The following is a 26,094-nucleotide window of genomic DNA, read 5'->3' as shown; positions in this document are numbered from 1 at the left end:
CAAATGCCTGAGTAAATTTCGACAGACATATCTCGAATATTACTTAAATAGTTTTGTTAATATAGATCTTTGGAATTTTTTCATTCTAAGACCTCGAAAAGCGCCTCAACTGAAGTAAACTGTCCTTTTTTTTTATCCACGTACTGTCTAATGAAGAGCTAGTTACGCTGGAACTAGTCTGCATTTCATCAAAATAGATCTAGTGTGAATTAGAACTTTGTAAGAAACTTATTTCAGCTGGGACTTCCGGTCTTATGAAAACCTAATCCACTGGCACTGATCCAAACTTCGTCAAAAAAGAACAAGTGTAAATTTTGACTTTTTGGTCAACTTTTTCCTGCGGGGGTTTTATGCTTCGTCACTATTAAGCAAGTTGCGCTTGTACAACGAAATTAAGGCGACATTCATGGCATAACTGCAAATATATTGTCTGTGTTGATTAAATGTGTGGCACCGCTGCCAATTCATGGGGCTTGGTTAGTAGACGACAGGCTCAGGTGCACAGACAAATGTTTGGCGACACGCAAACAGCTAATACGAATGCAACAGATTATGGGGGGTCTACTACATATGAGTGACCGTAACCGTACACAGACTGCGTGTTCATGCCACACGAGCGCATACAGCTTACGAACTCGTGGTTGTTGCGGGCTTTGAATTCAAATCACCTGCTGCTTGCTGACAGTGGCCACCCACTTTGGCGGATTTTGCGTAATTCCGTGATTGCGATTACTGATTTGTCGCCTACCAACTCACTCGTCAATTAATTCAGCAACAATAACTGGTATGCTATGCTATGCTATGTGATAGTTGCACTTCTAAGCGCTGCTATGTACATATATACAATCTATATATATATCTCTGTATTTCTTTGTGTTTATGTATGTTTATATGAAAAAATCGCCAATAAATGCTTGTGCATTAGATTACATGCAATAACGGTATGTTATCGTTGCAGACACGAGATGCACGCGCACATGACATGCACCAGCACCAGCACAACATAATCAACAACAACACTAGACGCAAAACCAAGAGCACCGAGGATATGAATGTCGACACGAGCACCCTGAAACGTATGCTCAAGCCAATGCCCAGCACTGAGAGTCCCGTTACATCGCCGGAGATGGGACGGCGCCGTTATAATTACTATAATGCCAATGTGGCCAACACACTGGGGCCACAACATATGCATCAACATGGTGGCGGCATGGGCGTTGGTATGGGTATGGTACCGGGCGGACCTGGCGGTGGTGGTATGCATCACATAATGAACAACAACAACACTATGGGTCGTGTAAGCAGTCAGTCGTCGAGATTCTCGGGATCGAGGTAAGTTCGAAGGATGTTTTTTTTTGGCGGGGGAGTGTGTGGAGGTAGTTTTAGGCACGATAGTTACAGCAATTAAATAAATATATAGAGGAATTAAAGAATGGAAAATATAACAAAAATAAAGAAAACAAGAAAAAACGTTAACTTCGGCTGCACCGAAGCTTTAATACCCTATACGTTTGCATTGCTTATAGCATAAGAAGGTATAAAAAAATTTCTTTATCTTAATATTGATCGTTCAGTTTTTACGACAGTTATGTGCTATAGAGGTCCTATCTTAACAAATTTTTCGGAGATCGTACCACTGCCTTGGCTAATTTCCCATAGCAAACTTCGTGAAGATATCTTTTCAAATAAAAAGGTTTTTCATGCAAGGACATGTATTGGATCGATCAATTTGTATGACAGCTATATACTATAGTTGTCCGATATCGGCGGTTTCGACAAATGGTCAGCTTTTTGGAAAGAAAACAACATGTGCAAAATTTCAGATCAATACCTCAAAAACTAAGGGACAACTCATCACGCTGATCATTTTTATATGTATCTATTTTATAGTGCCACATTTCCGTGGCAAACTTAATAAACCCTGTTCAGGGTATAAGAAATAAAAAACAGTATAGCACAAAATAGAATTGGTAAATGAAACCGAATAAATACGGCACAATAAATGCAAAAACAGAAGTAAAAAACCACAAAATTGCAATGGAAAATCGCTTTACTTGCAACTTAATGTGACAAATAGCATAATGACCAGGCCAAGACCAAAGCAAAGCTAAGCAAAGCATCAACCAAAACACAACAATAACAACAGCCACCAATACTATTTAGCGCCTGTTAAGTTGTTGTGTTAGGCCGCTTAAGCCGGTCCGCACCGCGAAAATGTTCCGCAACATTTTTAGTGTAAATTGGTGACTTAGCCTTTCAACGTGTTCGCGCAAATATGTGGCAACAACGGTGTTGGGTGAGCATAGGCGGAAATTTAAACGCGAAATTAGCGTGTTGTTAAAGTGTTGCGGCTGATTTTGGTGGTTTTCTGTTCGGTTATGCCGGTATTTATGGAGAGGTGTTGTCTTAAAGAGGAGCAACAACAAAACAAAATGGTTGAAATATTGTCTAGTTATTGAATATTCTCTTTACTGTGCCTAAAAAAAAGTGAATGTAAATATTAACAGTGAATCACTAACCAAAGTTTATAACAACCTGTTGACCTCTAAGGTGTTTGTGCAAAATATTTGATTACGAAGTAGCGCGTGTAAAAATTTTGAGGATAGTGTCGCTAGTTTCGGCCGCAAATTTCGACTGGCAATTGTTTAGTGATAAGTGATGAAGTGATAAGTTCATTCTTCCGGATTAGCGTTTTCCAAATTGCATGTAATTCTGTGAGATTTTTAATTATGCTTTAATATTGGCTTATGGTATAATAGTATTATTCAAAGTATAGCCAATCTAAAGCTATAAGATTTTCTCCATTTTACTGGCAATTGATGGAGTCCATCCCAAAAAAACTGTGACGGCATGGCGGCCAAGTATAAATTAAGCCAAATTTTGATATTCTGTTTTGATGTGAACCGTATTCCCATGAGGACGTTCTGTATCGTCCGGAACAAATGGTAGTCAGAAGGGGCAAGGTCTGGGCTATAAGGCGCGTGAGTCAAAACTTCCCAGCCGCTGTTTTCCAAATAGTTTTAAAGCGGTCTTGCAACATGTGGTCTATCATTGTAATGGTGGAAAATTATTTCTGCATAAGTAGTCCCAAATTCTATGTGGTTTTCGGCAATCGCTCACTTCAATTCGATGAGTAACATTCGCAATTAATGGTTTCCCCCGGTTTTACGAGCTCATGTGCTATATTATGAGTCTTTTTGATCCCACCAAATACAGAGCATTACCGTAGTGTCATGTATATTCGGCTTTGTCGTTGATTTGGCCGGGCAGCCAGTTGATTTTTTGCGTTTAAGATTCCCGTAATGAATCCAGTCACAATCCTATACAAAAAGGACTTCGTTTTGTACCATTCAAGTAGTCTTTCTGAATTTTTTAAATGGCTGCTCGAGTGACTTCGACAGATTCTGCTGGCTCTTCCTCTAGTTTTTCATTTACAAACTAATTTTGCCGACCAGAAAGTTCTTCGTCAAAATCACAACTTTTAAATCATGCAAAGCACTTTTGACACGTTCGCTATGCTAGGGCATGTCCACCATAAACTTTCACCAAAATACGCAAACTTGCAGCTGAGATTTTCTTCATACCCAAGTAATGAAGAAGAGCTCCACGCAAAAACATATTTTCTGGCAAAAAGTTCGACATATATTAGAATGTGAGTGAAAAAATTATTATTGTTTACTCTTTAAATGAATGACATATACTGAAGAAGACGCACGAGGACAACAACTTTCAAACGGATGTTTGAAATATTGGAACAGAAGGTAATAAGGTATAGGTATAAAGTTACACCATCTTTTGGCAAACCGCACGAGTGTAGTCATAGTTTCTGCTCTTCATCTCTTTCTACAAGGTTTAAAAATGTTTTGATCACACTTCGCTCGTATCAAGCTGATTCGGCGCAGTAGAGCCCTGTGACCGTTTTGTCTTTCTATAGATAATCAATGGTGATTACATTTTGTGAATCCTAGACTGCTTCTCCTTTTAAGTCAATATAACAGTCTTCACATTGTTTGTATCAGGTTCGCCTCGTAAAATCCACTATATCAACTATTTCTTGGTATATAGTGAGTACATGCTTCGACAACGCTCATGAAACTTCTTCGGACTGCAACTAAATAGCTTCAAACACTGTTGCAAAGTGGTCTCAGAATTGCTCGTGTTGTTCGGACTGAGCAAACTCAACACACATCGTGCGGCCAACCTTCTCTTTCCCAATTCTTCAAGATAAATACAGCCATCCCCTTTTTTTATAGATGCATACTGTCAGCTATCCTGTGTAACTTCAATTGGTTTTCGGATGGTGAAGTTTTTCTACGTTCTCATCCGAGCTGAGCGTTTTCGGGTCACCTGGGTGTGGTGCATCAAAATTCGACCACGATCACGTGGAAAATATAATTACAATATAGTTTTTTTTTTTTTTTTGTGTATTTTTTGTAAAATCGCCGACACGACCTTTTCCATACGCGGTCAAATAAAGCTATGAGACCGAAAGTAGTCATAGTAGTCAATTCTTTACAAGTTACGGAATTGTAAGCGTCTATGTACGTCTATGTAACCCTACTGTAATTATTTCAGAATTTTGTGTTATTACGCACTTTGTTTATACACAGATATCGTTAAATCCATTTTGTCACTAAAACATTTTTATCGCTTATTTATTTCCATTTCCATCATACCCTCGGGCAGATCATCACATGAAATTGGTCGCGGCTATCCGCAACGTAATCTCTATTTGGAATTGGAACGCGAACGTAGCTGCATTGAGGGTTCGCCACCCTCCGACAACGTCATGTTTGACAATCAATGCTATGCCACTACGCCCAGTTCAAGTAACGGCAATTCCGATCAGGATCAATCGTATGGGCAACGCACCGCTGGCGGCGGCGGTGGAGGCGGCGGCGGTCGCCATTCACATCATCACCAGGCGCCAAATGTCACACCCACACCCGGTAGCCCCACATCACGTTTACTACTCGAATATGAAATGCATTTGCGGAACACCTTAGCCAAAGGCATGGACGCCGAATCGTACAGCTTGCATACATTTGAAGCTTTGCTCTCACAAAGCATGGAGAATCTGGGTAAGCTAAGCGTTGCGGCGCCACAACAAGCGTCACCATTTATTTATTTACCTCTACTAAGTGTTGTAGTTTATTTATTTTCGAGATTTCTTTTTTTTTTCATTTCGCTCATTTGCTCTTGTTAGTGATAGCGTTTAGTTGGTAGCGTTTTATATAAATATTAAATACAATTTTTATAAATTTTATATTTAAGTACTTATTGCAGCTTTAAGTAGTAGCAAGCTTTTATAAACCAAAAATAATTACAAATTTACATACTTACATGCATATATTTAGTAGTGAAAATAGAGCAATTTGTAGCAACCCCTCCCTCCCGCTTGGTCCGCCACATATACTCGTACATACTCCCGAGCTAGAAGTATACCAACAAAGCTTGCGATGAACATTCATTGCTTGGCTCATACCAAACTGTGCACAACAATTCGTACATATCTACTAATACATGCCGTTCTACATACATACATACTTCGAAAAATATAACCGTTAAAATACCTGTATACTTATGTAGCGTATGTATGTATGTATATGTCCAGTTGTAATGGCAAACTTTTTTGTGGTGAGTGTTTTCGATGAGCTCGACCTCGAAGTTGAGTAAGACTGCCTGATCTAGGTTGGTCACAGCTGCTTAATTGGATAAAAGTAGGGTTAATTAAAATCGACAGACATTTTAGCAAAAAATACACTAGTGCAAGGCAGTGTTAGCTATTTCTATTTACCTTTTTTGTTTCGAATTGTTGGACCAGTTAAATATTTGTTTAATTGCTAGAGGCAGAGAAGTTGGACGCAAAAGCTCTCATTAATTACGAACTCGAAAATATTGTTGACAAATCGTCACTTTAAATAACTCAGATATTCAAAAAGAATTAAAGAAAAGCATGCATGAAGCTTTTAAAAGTAGGTGAAAAAGACGACTTTTGTCTTTAGATGAATTGGAAATGTCTTGAAAGTTACATTTTAATTGATAGTTAACTTTTTTGCCATCTGATCAAATTCGAACCGAACTGGCAGAAAAGGAAACAACATTCACACGGTGAGATGGCCTTTAGTGCATCTAGCGAATAACTTTTAAGGGATTCAATGGACTTATGGTGATTTTACCGAGGCGGAAAGCAGAAAAAAATCATAGGTAGCCATATCACACGACGATGACTCACGTTTCGTGTTTGGCCAAAAAGTTAGTCACAATCATATTAGAATGTGATGGCGTATTATCGTGGTGAAAAATCAATGATAACGATCGACTCTGTGCAACGTGTTCATGGTGCAGCACACCACGGTTCATTTTGTTTTTTGACTTGGTTTCAACGTCATATTCATAAATTTGATGAATGTAGGGTTCTCAGTTGCGTTGTCAAGCATCTCTTTTGCGACCTCTACTCCACGTTTTTTACACAGGTCTTTTGGTATGAGTCTAGCTTTGACACGCTTCATACCCAAAATGTTTGATTCTACCCATTAGAGACGTTGAAATCTCTGCTATCCCTTTGATACCATCACGACGTTTTTCAGGTATCATTTCTTTAAAATTTTCGATGTTATCCTCATTAATATCCAACTGGTCGACTTCACGCCCTTGGCTGAATGCTTTGTGCCCCTAAATATTTGAGTTCATAATAAAATTGTCTCCCCAAAACACTCTTCCAACCTTCTTAAGGACTTCGTACCCGTAATTCTATTGGAAACACAAAATTTCAAGTAAACTCGTTGTTAAATTTTTTGCTAGACAAACTTTTCGCATCGTAAAAAAACAGCTGTTGTTAAATGAACCAATCCTGATCAAATTTGGTATACTTTTTTTTGTAGGAACCAGGTTGTATGAGTACCGTACGCATATACTATTATATTATATGTCTTAAGAGTACAGTTTCTTTACTCTTAGTCGAAAAGTTTTCAACTATCTCCTCTCTCTCCTATCTCCTCTGTCTGCTGGCAGGCAGGGGCTCGTAGTAGATATTGTGGAATTAATTCTAGAAATACTCTTAGAATTAATAATGCTAAGTTTTGTCAAGTTTCACAAACGCAGCGAATATAGCAATCGGATGGATTAAATAATTAAAAAAAAAAAACACTGTTTTACGATTTTAAGATTTTTGTTTTTAATTTTTGTTATAAGTCTTTTAAGGAATAATTTAATTCGTTATTTTATACTGTAAGCACGATTCAAATGAATTTCCGAACTTTTTGCAATCTAAATGTTTACATTTTCTATTCTATATGTAATTACTCAGCCGAAACGCTCATATCGCATTTTTCATTATTTCATTATATTTCCACGCACCAACCCAAACAAAAAAAATTATGATTCGAAAATTGAAAAAAAAAACTCGAAATAACCATTTCACTTTAATCGATAATTGATTGCCAAAACCAAAAAATATATAAAGAACTCGCCGAAAGCCTGCCTGGATCAACACAGCGCAGTCCATATCCAATGCGTAGGCGTAAGTAGCATCCATACCTACATATAAACATACAAGCATACATACGTCACAAAACAATTCTTTTAATTGATATAAAAAAAATTTCTGATATTGATAGTTTAATTTTATAAAAAAAAAATATTGAAAACGAAATATTGGATTATTTAAAAAATATGTTTTTGAAAAATTAAACTTTTAAAAATATAGTATTTAAAAAAAAAAAACACGTTTATGCAATGCTTTGAACGACTACCTAAAAAAAATAAAAATACTGGCTTCTTAGTGCTTCCCACGAACACTTGAACAATTCCCAAGCTAATGACCCAATAGATGAAACCTTACTCGTTTTGGAATGGTTCATTATTTTGAACGAATACAAAAATATTGTTAATTAGTATTGCACAAAATTTCTGCAAACTAAATTTTGACTAACAACTTCAGTAGCGTTTTTAAAAATTAATCGTAAGAAATTTTTCTCATTTCTCGCACAAACAGCCAGCGCCAAGTCCTCGACATTGCCATTGCCACCGCATCGCCCCTTGTCTACGCTGCGCGACAAAGAGCGCGATCGCGAGCGTGACGGTTACTATAGCGATCGTAATGAACTCATACGCGAAAGAGAGCGCGAACGTGAGCGCGATCGCGGCTATCTCTCCGATCACAATACGAGGTAAGTGCAATTATTAATATTATTCTCAAATATTTTGCCAACTATTTTTATGTGTTAAAATTTTTTTTTTTTTAACATTTCTAGCTTCTCAACATCACGTTGCGCCTCGTGCATTGGTGAATCGGCACGTGCTCAATGGTTTCGTCACTCGGATGGCTGGCGTTCAGGCAGCTCCACTATTGGTTCGGGCTCTGGTCAGGGCTTAATGTCACAACAGACTACCGGTTCGGGTCACAAACGTTCACCATGGGACTCGTTACCCTCATTGCGTCAAGATAGTAGTCTTAATGATTCCGGTTATAAAAGTGCACGCGCTGATTCGCTTGAACAACGGTGAGTTTAAATATAGAAGTTTTATATTATTTAAGAGATAAGTAGCAAAAGAAGACAATTTTTGAGTTTGTGATTTTAAAAATTTATTTTGTAAATGCCAAAAAATTATAAACTAGTACATTTCTTTATATTTCATGTTCTCAGCGCTGAATTCATACGTCAAGATAGTTTACGTTCAGATTATTTGAGTGATCGTGATTCACGTTATGGCATTGTACAACAGGCTTCTATCGACAGCACCGACTCTCGCATGTGCTATTTGACATCATCTGAGGTGAGTACCGCATTCACTTATACATTTTATGCTCGATACTTACTCTATATACTGTTATTATGTACTGAAATGAATAAGAATATGAGAAACTAGCTGATCCGGCCAACTTTGCATATACTAAGAAAATAGATCAAACCATTTTGATATTTTTTGACAGTCCTAGATAAAAATCGGTCTCCGTTAAGGATTTTAATATTTTGAGTTTTTGGCCAGCATGCGAGTAAAATTACCTTACCATATGGAGATTAAATATCTCACGAATATAAAACAAAAACTGTACCAATCTAGGAAAAACTTTGTTTCGATTCAGTTTACGTGTGCAGTTCATATGGACCAGTCTGGGTCATATTTGATCAGATGATATTTGTAATAAAATAACTCTTAGGTTTAGTTAAGCAAATCAAAGCTACAGTAACTGTATTAAATTATTTTATTGACAACCATTGTTGAGATGAATATAAAATTTGTCGCTAATAGATCTTCAAAACAATTATCATCCATTCTATTTTAACTATTTGTGCTGCAGCTTGTTAAAAACAAATAAAGCAACACAAATAAACTTATCTTCAATAAACAAGTCTCCATTCTCAGATTATCACAGAATGCCATTTCTACCATATAAAAGAGAATCAAAAAATCAGTGACACAACTATGTCAACAAAGTCTTAGTCACTTATCCACCGGTTTAATGAGCTAATAAATTATGAAAAGTGTAAAACTATTCGCAAACACAATTAATTACGAATGCAGCACCGGTAATAAGCGACAAGCGAGAGTATTCTGCTTGTACATAGGACAGCTGTGGCCTCGACCCGTTGCCGGTCAAGGCATTTCAGCTGTCAAAGGTGCACTGAAATTAAGTGTGACAAATTTCAGCAAATACCAACAAAAAGAAAAATACGAACAACGCAAAACTTTTGCCATAAAAGCTGTCACACGCCAAAGTCGGCCTGGAAAAGCTTTTTAATGTCGCTGTTGTTCTGATGTTAGGCCATGCTCGTTAGCCACTGGAAGTCAATTGGAAGGCATGGCGCATGGCAGAGCGTTGACTGTTCGCGACACACTCGTGTCGTATTTCGTGAAGGCAATAAATCAAAATGCTTACATATTTATATGCGGGCGAGCATTGTTTTCGTGAATGAATTTTGCAAGTTTGTCAGTATTTTGATTTATTGTTTTAATTTTTCTGTTCCATTGTTGTTATTATTGGTATTTAATGCGTGTTTATATTGCTACATTTTGTGGCAAAAAGCACATTTGTCGGCTTAATGTGGCATAACTTGGTTATTTGTTGTGTTTGCTATGCAACCAATACATATATTTAAATATTACAAACATGTATACTAATAATTAGTTTCTCTTTGAAGTATAAATCATCGTGGTTGGTCTGCTAATTTACGCACTTCTGATTTTGATAAAATTGGCACGATTTGTCGATTTTGTTCACTGTTATGCTTTAAGGATCCTTGAGTTCTTTAAACGAACAACATTAGTTAAGGTGAGCTAATTCCTTCAACTACTTCATGATACTGTAGCGGAATATCATAAAACTGGGAAATTGAGGAGTTTACAAGAAAATATACTATCTATCACAATATCTTCGGACTGGGAAGTAATCTGAGTATCGATGTTTAACTACCGGTTCGTACTTGCGTGGTCTGAAAGTTCTCAGCAAGGTGCCTTTTTGCTAGTTGTTGAAATGATTCTATTCGTTGGACTTCCAGTGGAGACTAAAAAACTTTCCGCATGTCAGTTGTCGAAATTTTTTCTGGATGATATCGAATAATTACAACAGTTCCTTCTCGTATGTCCAGATTTTGCGAAACTTAAGTTGAAACACCTTAGATCGCTTGCCTTTACTTAACCAGGTGAACTAACTGGAATAGAAATCAATTGCAGATTTTGTGATGCTATCGAAGAATTCTACTGAAACATGAGCGCTAAAGTCCATCTTCATAACTAATTTGAGATCACTAAGGGCTTTCTTTTAGCTTAATTCTTAATAAAGTACGGTTATCAAAACTGTTGGTTTATTAGAAAGCCTAAGCGGTATGCTACAATAACAAGTTTGATGGGTTAGGTATCTGTTAATCCAAAGAAGTTCCTCATAGCTATGCATACTTTAGTAGTTTTTCGTATCTTGCGATCTCAATCGACACATAGTGCCTTACATAGAACAGTTATTTGAATTTTAAACAACGAGAGGCTTGCATTATCGACTGACCCTCAGCTATATAGCTGTTAAGGCAAAAAGCCACCTTGATGTTTCCCGATGCCAGATTTATAGTCACTAAGTCTGAAGTCACTGTTAGTTGAAGTTCGCGAAAGAACCCTGCTACTATGTCTTTGATATCGCATTGAAAATGTGAATACTACTCATACTCTTCATAAGCAATTAATAACCCAATTTGGTATCCCACCTTCAAAGCTTGGGAAGTAAAAGTATATGTATGGTACTGCTTACTACTTTCCGATCTAAATAGGGTTGGATCACCGAAAAATTGTCTAGGGGGTTCCAATGTTGGAACAAAGTATTTTCAATTTCTTAAAATGAAACCGGTTTTGTGTTTGTGTATCCATGATCCCAAGACCTTTGACGAATCCAGGAAATGTATAATATAGTATTAGTATTAAGGGATTGAATTATGCGACATTAAAAACAACAGATTGCGAACTCACCCGGGTTGTCTGGGCGGAAGCTACAAGTATAGTAGTTTTCCTTATGAAGAATATGGTCGAATACTTATATGATCACCGGATGGAGAAAACTTAGAGGTCAACAGGGTATATTGAGTTTACTACGAAGTTTGTAATACCCAGAAGGAAACGTTGAAGACCCTATAAAAAATATATAGAAATGATTAGCATGACGAGCTGAGTCGATTTAGCTATGCCCGTCTGTTTGTATGTCCTTTTGTCTCTCTGTATATACCCAAACAAGTCTTTCAGTTTTTGAGATGTCGATTTAAGATATGGCAGATATCCTTTCTGCTCCAAAAAATTGCTCATTGCTCGGAACCACCAATATCGGAGCACTATTGCGTATAGCTGCCATACAAACTTATCGATAAAAATGAAGTCTTTGTATGGAAAACTTTTTTATTTGACAACTTAACTTCACGAAATTTGACATGGATTTTTTTTAAAGGTAACACCATAAGCTTTAAAGAAACCGTTCAGATCGAGCCACTATAACTTATAACTGCCATACAAACTGAACGATGTACCATAACTTAAGATAAAGATGTTTTTATGCCATTTAATGCTCTAAAATGCACTTGTGAGGGGTATTGTATATTTTTTTTGAAATAAAATTTTTTCCTTTTATTTTTAATAGAGCTTTTTTATGTTTCGTTGCGAGGTTCGTTAGCTAAAATAATAAAAATTAAACGAAGTAAATGAGCTACTCACTACAAAAATTCATAATTCATATCAGCAAATCTCCTTCTCAATTTCGCACAAAATTTAAAAATGTTCCACCATCCATTACATTGTTGTTTAAGAGGGACTTTCATATGGCAGCCAGAGCTCGGACGTTTCAAATTTTGCTTAAATCTCGAATATTTGTAATTTTCCCTCAATATACGTAGCATTTCGCTGTGTGTCATACAACTTTGTGTATGTGTTTGTGTGTATTTGCAGCAATAATTGTAGTTGTTGGTGTTATTGTTTGTAGACTTCCCTCAGTGCATTTAGCAGCAACTAGCAACGGCTAGTAGCGCTCATTTCGCCGCCCCGCCTCGCCTCGCCAGCATGCTTTTGCTGACTGACCTAGTTGTAATTTATTAAAAGAACCAAACACACACACACACACACACAGAGAGATGCATAGAAACAAATGCTTGCAAATGTGTGTGTGCGCGTGTGTGTATGTTTGTTTGCAGCAAGTCTCCATGTTTGCCTACATACCTATGCATATATGCAGAGATGAATATTTGTTTACTTGCATATATATATATATATATATATATTTGTATGTGTATGTATGTTTGTGTATGCGTTTGTTTGGTGGTGTATATGTGAGACCCAGGCGACAGCTTTGGCGTTAGCGAACTGCAATCACTATGAATATTTTATCGTTGCTGCTGCAATTTTTTCCTACTTTTTACCTTCGCATCGATGTTTATTGTTGTTGTTGAGTTTTTTTAACATACTTACATACATATGGTGTATATATGTTTGTGTGTTTGGAATTTATGCTGCAGCATGTCTTACTTCATTTTAGACTCATTCAACTGTTGGCAGTTAGGATTTTATTTTCATCAAACGTGCTTCTGCAGCAACTGGCTGTATAAGGATGTGACTAAATTTACAATACTTATAAGTATAAATATGTATGCATATATACTTGTATATAGTATACTATGCGATTTCGTTTTGTATGCATTTGTTGGTTGCTATATAAGTTTGAGACGTTTTGAAATTTTTTGACACTTTTGCAAATGTGTTTGGTACATATACATATATACCCTGGACCATACACCGAAAATGCGTTCGTCTGCCCTAGTTACTTACAGTCTAGTCGGCATACCGCATACTCGTTTATATATAATCTATTAGCGATGCTTTAATATGCACTCTCCAATGGAAAGGGGAAATGTATTTCACATTGTTAGGTTAGGTTGCGGTATGTTAAGTTAGGTTAGGTCAGTTTCAGTTAGGTTATCTCTCATAAATCGTGCAGAGTGAGCATAGAATTATCAGTTATTATCTAATGATTAAGAAAACCCGTTAACTTCTAATGCACCGAAGCTAGTATACCCTTCACACTTGCATTTCTTTTAGCAACTGTTCGTATAACTAAATCTGAAAACGTAACCGGCGACGTTTTGAGGACAAGGGGCTAAGGCTTCTTTCAAAAGTTCTTGTTTATTGTTGTTTGATATCAACAACCTTTGAGTTGAGTGAAATTATTTATAAAAATCTTTATTTCGATTATGATCGGTCAGTTTGTACGGCATCTATATGGTATGGTGCTCCGCTCTGAACATTATCTTTGGAAATGGGATCTCTGCATTAAGCAAAAGTCCCTGTCAAATTTCGTAAGGATATCTTATCAAATAAAAGAGCTTTCCATACAAGGACTTAATTTTGATCGATCGGTTTGTATGGCAGCTATATCTTTTAGTTGTCCCATAACGCAGGTTCCAACAGAAGCATCTTCTTATGGAGAACATCTTATTTTCGAAATTTTAGAACGTTCTGGGTGTTGCAAACTTCGTGGAAAACTTGATATATCCTGTTCCGGGTATAAATTCAGAGATAAGAAGCGTAAGCGTAGTCCCGGTGCACTAAAAAAAATTTATTAAAAAATTATGCTTTCATAAAAGGGAGAGAATGATTGAAAACTTATAGTTCAATCATGTACACCAGCTTCTGTGCCTCTACTAGGTCTACATTTAGACCCTTTTAAATATAATCCTTTTAGGTTTCTGATTAGAGATAAAGTCCTAAACCCACGATTTGGCGTGAATCTCTTCCCAAGTAGTTCTTTCAATTATAATTTTAATAGTCTAACAACAATTTCTAAAGTCGCTATCTCAAGAATGCTAGAATATAGTAAAACTTCTTCTAATACCCTCAATCATGTTCCGGTTAAAAAAAAATTTTTTTCAGTTACAAATGTCCCTTATAATATCTATTTGTGACTTTAAGGAATCATATAGCCAGACTGTTTAGCAATATTCCTGTGGAAAGTAGTACTCTACATCTATTTGTCTAAGAAAAATATTTGTAAAAACATCGATCTATATAGATATTCGCGAACTTTCACTGAAAATATATAAACTTAATCTGCTGCTGAAATTCAATTTCCAATAGACAACTCTATTCCTCTTTTCTCTTCTTATCTCTTCACTCTACAATCTATTTCGCTCGAGCTCTATAACTCCCACTTATTATTCTTCTCCTTCTCTACTTTATTTAATAGCATTTTTAACGTGGCTTTTCGACATACACAATACCTCTTTTGCCTCGCTCTCTCTCTCTTACCATGTATAAATGCATCGCCTACTATTTTAGTTAAATATTTGTGTTTCACTCACTCCATATTCATCTTAAACTGTTATTTCCCGCTCTTTTTACTTATATGTAGCAATATACTCTAATTAATTAATTTCTCGCGTTCTCTTTCTCTCCGACCGCTATAGATATATTTGTCTCATTTCTTCTATCTTCATGCGTATGCCTGTCCTGTTTTGTATTTCTATCTCACTCTCTCTCCCTCTTTATCATTATTACACTTAACGAAAATGCAAAAAAAAAAATAAATTGATTTTTTGAAAATTCTGACTACCCCTAACCCCTTAAACCAAAGCAAAATTCGACCTATCTGTCCCATATTTATTAACATCCGCTACTTCCTGATTCAATTTGTGTTTCCTTTGCTTGAACGCATCCTCATCCGTTTAACCAACCAATACCATATGTCCGAACATATGTACATACATATGCATATTTTTCCAACTTTCACACATTAGGTATGTGGTTGGAATAATTACGAATTAAAACAATATGACAAATCAATTCACTCCGCAACAGGAAACTGACCTACAGGCCAGATCAGTCGAGCGTTATTCATAAAGCTCTGTCCATAGCACATAACAACAACAAGCTGAAGTAGAACTACTGAAATTTGCTCGACTTACTCTAAGCATTTGGGAATTGTAGATAACATGCAGCTTCGTACCCCCCCCTTCCCACTCTTCCCTCTCACGAATTGCTTATGTAATGCTTAGAAGTGTATGTCTTCATTTGCATCTATGACAATGTTAACGAAAGTGAAACAAATTTACTGGCAAATTGACAATGTCCGGAGGTAGAATAAACAAACTCAATCACAATAAAAACACGAGCGACAGATTTATCGTTGCATTCATGAATGCATTTTCATATGCTTGTCGAGAGTATTATTTAAATATGCAAATAACCACATGAATATCGGAGACACATGGATAGCTTTGGTGTTCGAATGTGAAAGTGCAAAAGAGCTTAAGTCGGATTTGAGCAATTTGGATACCGCCGCGTTCAGGGGTGATTTATGGTGTTCGTTTTGCAATTCTTAGAAGAAGAAGAGCGAATTTTCAAGTATTTAAAACACGGGGAATATATAGTTTTATCGACAAAAATCTTGTAAATTTATATTGACAGTTATGAAACGTATAATTTAAGTTTGCTACGAAGGAATCGTCGGAGATCACATAAAGTATATATTATACATATATAAATGTTCAGCGTGATCGATATGGCCCGTCTGTCTGCATCTGTCCCTCAGTTGTTGGGATATCGATCTGATACTTTGCACATCTGCTTTTCTCCTCAAGAAGCTGCGCATTTACCGAAACTGCAGTCCTATATCTCTACTATAGGTCATGGCTGCCATACAATCTGATCCATCCAAATCAAGTCCTCATATGGAAGACATTTTTATTTGACAAGATATGCTTACGAAATTTGGCATTTGAATTCTTGTCAAAGATAGCGCTACGTGCTTCAAATATATTGTTCATATCGAACCGCTCTAGCATAAAGTTGCCTAACAAACTGATCAATGAAAATCAAGATGAAGATCTGTTTTTAACCTCTTGTGCTAGAGGAAATGCACTTGTGAAGGATATTATAGCTTTTCGAAGTTGAAGTAAGTTTAAATTTTTTCTTATTTTAATCTCAATTCAGTATTTACTTAATTGAGGAACTTTCAAAGTTTGGTGACAAAGGGTTTATGTTATGATGTTAACTTCGACTAATGGAAGTACTATTGCTCTCTTCATGCTTAATATTTTCTCTCTCTTGTTCTGCTTAAGAAAATATACGTATATTTTTTATTTTTTGAGCAAAATAGACAATTTTCAATCCGCATAGTCTAGACCTTGGCTTTATTCAAGAGAGTAATTATATGAGGTGCTTCATATCTTTAGTAGATTTCTAGTTAGCGAAAGCAGAAGAGAGGAAACTTAATGCTGCACTCTCTATACAACTTGTAAACTCCGTCTACTTTAGCAGTTTTAGAGCTGGTAAATGACTTTTTAGTGTTTCCAACAAATTTCTGGGAAAAACTAATTTAAGCTTTCCACTTATTGATCACCTACTACTTATGCTTTCGACCAGTTGTGCTCACGTCATAGATCACTTGGCTGCGCTGGGCTCCTAACAAACTCAAGTGGCTCCTGAGTTAAATTTTTTGTGCACTCCTGCTTTATACTTTTAAAAGTGTTGACCATAGTTTGTTGTTTTATAGCACATCTACATACATGGTTCAGTTTGAAAAACTGGATCCATCGGTAGCAATATTAGAAAGAGAGTCTCCTATGATTTCGTAAGACCGAAGAAGTTATGGGATTTAAGATCAGGTCATATGCCCCCTACTGCTTCTTTAAATTTATAGTTGTTGTAAATCATTCTTAAGTTACACTTAAAGTCTACACCTCAGCTCCTGGTGGGTGGCACCTTACCTTTGTCTATTGCTCTTTTATGGCGTCATCTCTATCGATAATTTTTTTCTATTTGAACTCAAAGACTGACCGCTTTTCTTTAGCTGTGAAGGCGAGTTTTTATTAATACAGTGGTAACTTTTTCTTCTTTTCACCATTCATCCTCATTTTGTTGCCAATTTTAGTGTCAACTTCTCGTTTTTGTTCCTTTAGCTCCTTGTCAGCGCAATTAAAAACCAGCTCATAGTATATTTTATCGTACTTTTTTTTGGTCAACACCAATGCTCTCATATTACAAAGACACCTTGCGTTTCTACAGTATAATTTGGCAACATCTTTTATATTTGTGTAAGACAAACCAACTGCAGTGCCACTTACTTTTCGGCAATGTTTACTTTTATGTGCATATACATATATATGTATGTACGTATCTATAGGGCTACTAATTGTTCTTCACGAGGGTTGTAGAGGCTGTCAGCTCATTTATGTATTGAAAGAAAGTTATAAATTATATAATATTATACTATTTTATTTAGTTTGGCGAGGTCATATCGATTTGCAAATCGGGTTACCTTATTTCTTAGACAAGTCCTAAGAACTTGTTAGGAAAACTGCTCTTTAGAGCAGGGGACTCAAATTATAGCACACTCGGCGCCATTCGGCTCCAAAAACATCTTTTACAACAAACACATTGCTTTTAAGCACAACACACAAGCTGGTCACAGCAAGCAAGTTGGTTTGCACTGGAGTCGTCTGTAGCTCACTCGAAACTGAAGGATTGTTCGTTATTCATTCAGTGTTGGCTGACATTGCCTCGCAGTCACTTAGCTATAGCAAATATTGGTTTGTTCTTAGTTCAGTAGGAATATAGTTTTGAGTTGTCGTATTTATTGTCCTTCTGAGAACTATGTTGTTATTGATGTTGTTGTCGTGTGGCTCCTGTACTAAATTTTTTGATCACTCCTGCTTTAGACAATATTTGCAATCAATGATTTAAGTTCTGTACAAAAAAGTGATGAAAGTAAGCCAAAGAATGACAAAGTGGCACAAAGGGTCGCAAAATACTTCTGATCATACTAACCACCTGAGTCCTGAACGACTTTTCAGCTCAGTCTAAGAATAAAGAAAAAGATAAATTATCTTAGTATTTCTTATTTAGTTGCTAAGCATTCTCAAATATTTTTCTTAAATCATCTGAAATTTACCTAAACTTAAGAACTTTACCAGTTGAATATGCAGTTTTTATAAGTTATAATCTTTGTCATAACAGATATATCCTGAAATAAAAAATAAATTATAAAAAACCCTTAATATTTATATTTTTTGCTCACTGGCAGCGTAACTGGGGTTCTTACTATTTGGGCGTACTGGTTTAAGCTTTATAACATTTTCTAAGCTATAAACTTCTAAACCTACATATTCCATGAGTTTATTGCTTTCTTAACGATATTTATAACAATTATTATAAGTCCCTCAGAGTTCTTTGTACCATATGCGGTATCTCTAGTAGTTTGAAAATTTTTTACCAAATAATCAGAATCGGATGTCTCAGCCAAAAGCTTACCTAGAAAGGCTTCAGGTTAGCTATACACTGTAGTAGAATGCAAACTCGAGAAAGTAACATTTCCGGTAAAAAACCAATAAGTTTTCTTTCAAAATTTTTTCAAACAATCATAATAATGTTCGTACAATTGTTTCTATTTTGTAGGCAGACAATTTTATTGCTTACTTCTACCTATTTGGGCGTAGAAAAAGTGAACAGCGGAAATAAAATTGTAAAATAAAGCGAATTTTTTCAAAGGGTTATTTTGGCCACAACCCAAACAACAGCAAAACTTATGTACACGCACACGTGCCAGAAAATATACAGTTAGTTTTCTATGTGATTCAAAACATACCCAAGTCTCCCGTAGAGACATGTGTAGGCTTTGTACTACATTTCTCTTCTGAAAGCTATGACACCCACAAGACAGAATTAAGGAACACGTTTAACTTTTTTGGAGCAAACATTTCTTGCTTGCGGTCTTTCAATATTTATGCGAACCAAAACAGTAGGTAAGACAAAAGCAAAACAAAACTATTCAAGTGGAAAAGCAATAACTGCATAGTAAAAAGTTTAGATGTGTTGTTGTTTTTTTTTATACTAAAGCAACAACACCAATATTTAAAGGAGTTGGTTATTTCACATGCTAAGTTGATTCGCTGAGATTCGCCTACAATGAAAGGTTGTTCTTGTAGGCATACACATAGGTTTTTAATATGAATTTATATTATTTTCTAATGAGTTGCGGTTGCGATTTACAGTACTTTTTACATAGATACTATCCAAATTTTGATTCCTAAAGCTTATGTTATTAAATGCCAACAATTATGATAGATTTCGCTAACGCTGACCAGCAAAAAGAAAATTTCTTCATATTAATAGAAATTTTCTTCCATATAGTGCATATTTGAAATCAGTTCACTCAAACTATGTTAAATAAAAACTTAAATTTTTTACAAAACTAATGTATATCTTTTTACCAGACCTAATAATCAAATATTATTATTAGCTATTGTCGTTTCTGTTCTATGACGTCTATACGAACCTTTTTTTACTTGCTCCAAAAGTGTTGCCTACCTTTAGGCGCAAATAACAAAAAAATTTTGTCAACTTTTAAGCGCAAGTACCAAAAACTTTTTTGATTGTTTTCGCTCCACTGCAGTTAACCAATTATACACTATATTTTTTTCAATCATAGACACTTAATATGGGGTTGTCATTCAAAATCCACCAACCTTTTATGAAGTGGTTTTTATGGCGTAATATTGAACTTTGGACCAAAGTTATATTTTCTAAAAGAAACCTAGTTTTAATCTTTAAAATGTTGCATAGCAAGTAATATATATATATTAGTTTACAATAAAAAAGTTAAAAAATTATTAACATTTCAATATACAAACCAAAAAAAAAATAATCAAAAATGAAGTTGCCGATATTAATTTATTAATTGTTGAGAATTACTTGCTTTCTTAAAAAATGCTTTTGTATACATTTTCATAGAGTACCGGAATTTTTACCTCTTACCTAAAATTTGGAGTATAACGTAGGCACGAAAACCAAAAACTAATTTAGCAAGTAGTCACGGCAACCCAGTTAGCACACAAGCAATAAGAAATGCATTTGATTACGTTGTCAGCTGCACACTGTTAACACCTCCCCTCTCGCGCGCACTTCTATGTAAATTAAATTCAAATAAAATGCGAGACACAAATTTATAGACCCAACTACATACTAACAACAACAATAGCGAATAAATACAACTTTCCCATCCAATTGAGAGTAGTGAAAGCAATAACTGCATCTAACGATATTTTGGCAACGGCATTTTAAGGCCAACTACTTTGGCTAAGCAGTGCACTGCAGTGCAAATCAACCAAGCCAAACCAATCACTTGCAGCGCAGTTCAATGCTCAGCAGTCAACTACGACGCGACGCTCTTAATTGCACGCTACTGGAATGTGCACAAACACATTTTTACTACGAGCTGGCGAGTGGCAAAGCTGGGAGTCGCACAAAAATTTAGTGGTTTCTTTTGGCTTCCTTTGGGTGTGGACCGGTCTATTGCAGTAAAATTAATTCTTTTGCAGTGTGTTTTCTGGAGTGTTTGAGTAGAATTGTGTTTGAAATTAACAAAAACTAGTGTTCGATAAGTAAGGTGGCACAATTTTCGGGAGGAAGCGAAGCTAAAATTAAAATTTTCTAAATTTCTTAAAAAAAATGTTTAAATCATAGTTTCAGTTTCGGAAAGGTATTAACAGTTTTTGTGTTTATTGGAGGTGTGCTCGCATGGTTTCCATTGTTACACTGACATACATGTTCGTAACTCTGAATCTGGGTAATAGGGAGAGAGTGGTTGACTTACTCGTGAGTGTAGTCGAGAGCGTGAGTTGAATAAAGAGAGAGTAAAACATGCAATTACTCTATCAGATGGAATGTAGAGAGCATACTAGAATGGAATACGCGACCCGTTAAGACAGCAAACAGCGAAATTTGCTTAACAAAAATGGCGAGGACATCACGAACGGCGAGCGATAGCTCGTGCGCAGGCGTCAAACGTGTGCTCACTCGTCAAATTTGCGCTCACTCGTAAAGTGCGTGCTCAGTGGAAAGTTGTTGAGGACAGTAGCGTGAAATGTTTGGTTGCTTTGCGAAAAAGAGAGCTTTAGTATTAGATGAAAATTATTTAAAATATATATTTTTTTATATTATGATAAAGAAACTCTCAAAATTGCCGTTACAGTGAGCATTTATGCATTAACCGTAACTTATTTTACTTTACGCGCTCTAAAAATGCTTTTTTACTGAGCGCAACATTTCCCAGCGCCGCGTCGGAGCTTTTCATTCCCATCCAACATCATGTGATTGGAAAAGCTCCAATGATGTTGCGCGCGGAGAGGCGCGAACACGGCGTGCCGACTCTCCGGCAGTCGCCTTGTCGCGCTTAATTTGTGGCCTAGTGTGGTATCAGCGTTCATGCGGTCATTTTGTAACTGAAAAATTTTTATTATCTTATAAAATTGCATGTGGCTTTTTTGCGTCTTCGCAGCAACGTTTCTTTTTTGACGTGCCCTTGTTTGTTGCTCTAAGCTCAGAGTTTGCCTCACGCCGACCAAGAATGTAATATGAATTAAAAATTCAATTAAAAAATTTGATAATAAAAGTGTTTTATAGCTTAGAAAAACATAAAAAATAGAAGACAAGTGCAAAAAGTGCCCATTAATGTGGTTAAAAGAATACAACAACAACAACAAAGGAATAAATCTATGCAACATATTTATATTTGTGTTTTTGTGCGTGTATCTGTAGGCACTCGCTGGCGCTTTCGCCTGTTGTTTAGGGCGCACCAATTTGTGTCAGCGTTTTATTTTTTCAGCGCTTGAGGCCATAAAGCGCGCGTATTTGCAGCAACAACAAAGCAAAGCGCAATGCAAGCAAATGAAATGGAAATGTGGCAATGTGCATAAAACAAATAATAATAACAACAAAAGCAACAACAACAACAACAGTGTGCTAATCAACCGAATATTGTGTTGAGGTGATCTAAGCGGCACGTTTTACGCCTAAAAGTATGCAGCAAAAAGCAAGAAAATAGAAAAAAATCATAAATGTGTTGTGCTATGTACCGTTATATGCGCTGCGATGATGATTTTATATAGTGTCTGTGTCAAAGTGTTCGTTTAGTGGCTACTGCTACTCACACCCTTACATGCGCTTACACGCACACACACATACACAGAAGCGCATAGTTAGCTAGTCTCACGCTGCTTCTTCTATAAAATTGAATACAATACAAAGTGCCTGGCAAAGAAATGAGGTAACTTTTTTTTTAACTAACTATTTAAATGTTGTTTGTGTTTATAAAATACTTTTTTTTGCATGCTTTGCGCTTTAAGGCAGAAAGGGTGATTTAAAAAATAATACAATATATTGTTGTGCATAATTTTTGTAAAGTGTGCAGATGATGGTCAAACAGTGCTCTACTTTTGAAATGCAAGATAAAGTAAATACAGCGACTTAATATGGACTGACTGTTGGCTTACGAGTACATGCCTTCTTTTAGTACTAAATGAGCTGAGTTCTTCATTACAAGGCGTTCTTGTGTTCTTTTCTTCTAAGACAATTAATCTGGTGTTCAAATCAATTTGTTATAGAGAAGAATTCTGCAATTCTCTAATTTGTTTTCGAAATATTTCGCTGGTCATAAACGATTTTTGCTACTATTTAGCTTGTTTTTATATAAAAGTTATCCTGACTTGATTTTGATCGGTCAGTTTATATGGCAGTTATATGCTGTTGTTTTTCTTATATAGTTTGATTTGAACAATATCTTCGGATATAGTAACACTGTCTTTAGCAATAATTCTTGCCAAATTTCGTGGAAGTATGCTGCTAAATAAAAAGGTTTTATATACCAGAATACTTTGTACGACAGCTATATGCTATAGTGCTGCGATATCAGAGGTCCCGACAAATGAGCAGCTGCTTGAGGAGAGAAGAATGTGCAAAATATTTCAGATATCTCAAAAGTTGAAGGACTAGTTGTTGTATATACAGACATACGGACATAACTCGAATTAGCTCCTCACAATATTGATTTTTAAATATGTTTTATAAGATCTCGAGAGTTTCAATCTGCGTGTCACAAACTTCGTGGCAAACATAATATATCCTGTTTATGGTATAAAAACACAACAAGAATACGATTAGCCCAATGTTTTTACCACTCAAATGAAACGTTTGGCTTAAAGCATTTAAATTGTATCATTATCATAAATTTTCAGGTACCGAACATGAGATGAATAAAAGTTATTTGACCTAAAATATTGGTAAAACTCTGATCTACCGAACATGAGATGAATAGAAGTTATTTGACTTAAAATATTGGTTAAACTCTGAGATTTATTATTTAACTTCTCAGTGAAACTTTTGCTGATAATAATACTTTCCCTAGCCCCGTATACCTCATGCAAAGTATTCGAGCTTCAGATTTGACTTTACATCGCTTGTATCGGTCAATATGTGAGATATTTCTTAATGAAATTGGCAGAAAATCTTTTTCAAAATATTATTTTTACTTAAAATGGGTAAAATCTGGTGCATACTTCCCCTGGCGCCCGTATACCTAATATAATGATTTTCAAACGTCCGACTATAAAATCATACAAATATTTTACTCAATATGTGAGATATCTTAATGAAACTCAGATAACACCTTTTAATGGCAATGATATATCGTAAGGGCAAGAATTGATCAAAACGGGTCAATAACACCCCTAGAACCCATATATGGTACCTACTATAAGCATTTCAAACTTCCGCTTGAGCTATAAGCGTATATATAGATCAATATACAAGATAGCTTAGCAAAATTAGCACAACGTATCATATTGGATATACTATAGTTTGATGCCGAAAATGTGTGAAATCGGTCCTCGTCTTACACTTACTCTGCCATATATCACATATTATAATTTTTGTTATTCTAGCATACTATCGGGTAGTGTGTGAGTTATATTTTTAAACTTGCTAGAAAATGGTTCTCGTGTTCACTTGAGTATTGCTAAAAGTTAATCAGTCCAATATGTCTGACTTTATGATTACCGATCTTCCCACTAACTTTAAAGCATATGATATTTTAATGAAATTGAGTGTATATATTTTCCTAATTTTAATGTGGCTTAGCGCTAATTATTAATTAAAGTCTTGTGAGTGTATTAGAAGTTCGATTACATCTAAACTTTGTTCTTCTTTATTTGTTTATTTTGAACACTGTTAGTGCAGCAACGCTTTAGAGATTTCGCGCTTGCGAGCTCGAATTAATTACTGATACCTTTTTCTATGTTTTTTTTCTATGCCGTTTTTAATATGCCGACTAATATTAAGTGCCATCCTTCTAAAAATGTTTAAAAGTTAACGAAACATAATTTTCTTTGAAAGTTCCAACAATCAGCGTTATACAATACTATTCATACTATTAGCTTAATTTGTTTTGAGTTTGATATAAATTTCTAATTTGTATCAAATATACTACTGCAACTCCGAAAAAAAAAATAAAATAAAATAAAATTAAAATATAAATGCTTACTTATTATTTATTTAATTAAAAAAATAAAATTCTCTAAAATTTTTAACAACTGCACCCACATTCTAATCAATATACAATTTTATACTTCTGCATGAAATTAAATTTCATATTAAAAATAATATTTAAATTACTATTACTTGACAGGTTATTTTAACTAAAAGCACAGCACTTACACATAAACACATACATAAGCATATGCATTGGCGCATAAGTTTCAGCACACTAGCTTATTTACTGCGTTGTGGGTTAATCTGAATTTCCAGCGAGTAACAAACTTTTGAGTGCCGACAAATTAACAAGCACATATAAGCACCAAAAATACACACATACACACACATATATGTATATTTGTATATGCGCGGCCGCTCATGCATAACTTTTGCCTTACCCAAATTCCATGCGCTAACGGTACCTATATGTGGGTGTGTTAGACATTCTTGGTAGACTTGCAATAGCAACGTGTGCTTAGCTCAAAATTTAACGTACCGAAATTTCGCAACAACTGTGGAGTAAAAGCAAAAGCCGCAGTGAGTCCGCACCATATGTTGTGCCGTGCTTCGCTGTGCGTTGTGTTGTATGTGTGTCTGCGTTTGTGGGCCCATGGGATGGCGCAAAGACATATGCATTTAGATTTGCGGAAGTACTCCATTTTTGCTTTACATATTATGCGCTTTTATGCAATTTGATGCATTTGCCTGCTGGCAATTAGTCGTGCGGGTGTTGGTGCACACTTGAAAGTGATAAATTTCATAGTGTGAAGGCACGTTTACTTTTTAAATTGTTTAAAATGTGTTAATTTTGGTGTTAGCTGTGTTGCACGTATGCGTTTACATGCTTTTAGTTATGTACGACGTGGCGTATGAGTGACATAATTTTTAAAGTTAACGCACTCTTTCACTTTTTACACCCTTTTTTTATCGTCAATTCTTGTTAAATACACACTTGATAATTTTAGTAAGCTAAAATAAATATTTTTGGTTTTGAGCAATAGATGCGAAAGCTGTACAGCAATTAATTTGATGGGTTTCTATGAATTTCAAACTTTGCGCTGTCGGCATTTACTTGCTTTGTTTTCAAATAAGTCTAAAAATGTTAAATTGCTTTGTTAATTTGCCGATTATTCTTAAAATTATTTACAATGTGTGAACTATCATCGCAGAATTTGAGACACAAGTACATTCCAATTCAATGCTGCAGCGCGTATGACAAAAAAATTAGTTTAGTGTGTTATTCGTTCTGCATCGCTATACTTACTTTCT

General features: G+C 35.6%; 1 protein-coding gene across 8 annotated transcripts in view; it reads left to right on the top strand.

Moving 5' to 3' along the window:
• The window catches only part of sif (still life), a 378,461-nt gene that overhangs the window by 22,726 nt on the left and 329,641 nt on the right, over window positions 1–26,094 (top strand). For 4 of the 8 annotated variants that reach the window (XM_070111162.1, XM_070111161.1, XM_070111160.1 and 1 more), the window contains 6 exons: window positions 959–1,332; window positions 4,687–5,081; window positions 7,466–7,522; window positions 7,997–8,171; window positions 8,256–8,504; window positions 8,649–8,778. In XM_070111162.1, coding sequence (XP_069967263.1) covers window positions 959–1,332; window positions 4,687–5,081; window positions 7,466–7,522; window positions 7,997–8,171; window positions 8,256–8,504; window positions 8,649–8,778 — 1,380 coding nt within the window. The remainder of the gene's footprint in view (window positions 1–958; window positions 1,333–4,686; window positions 5,082–7,465; window positions 7,523–7,996; window positions 8,172–8,255; window positions 8,505–8,648; window positions 8,779–26,094) is intronic. The other 4 variants (XM_070111165.1, XM_070111164.1, XM_070111163.1 and 1 more) reach the window with 1 other exon arrangement.

The sequence above is a fragment of the Bactrocera oleae genome, chromosome 6 (assembly GCF_042242935.1).
Source record: "Bactrocera oleae isolate idBacOlea1 chromosome 6, idBacOlea1, whole genome shotgun sequence".
In the NCBI taxonomy this organism is placed as follows: Eukaryota; Metazoa; Arthropoda; class Insecta; order Diptera; family Tephritidae; genus Bactrocera; species Bactrocera oleae.
The sequence above is the reverse complement of the archived record's forward strand: the minus strand, read 5'-3'. Positions and strand labels throughout refer to the sequence as shown.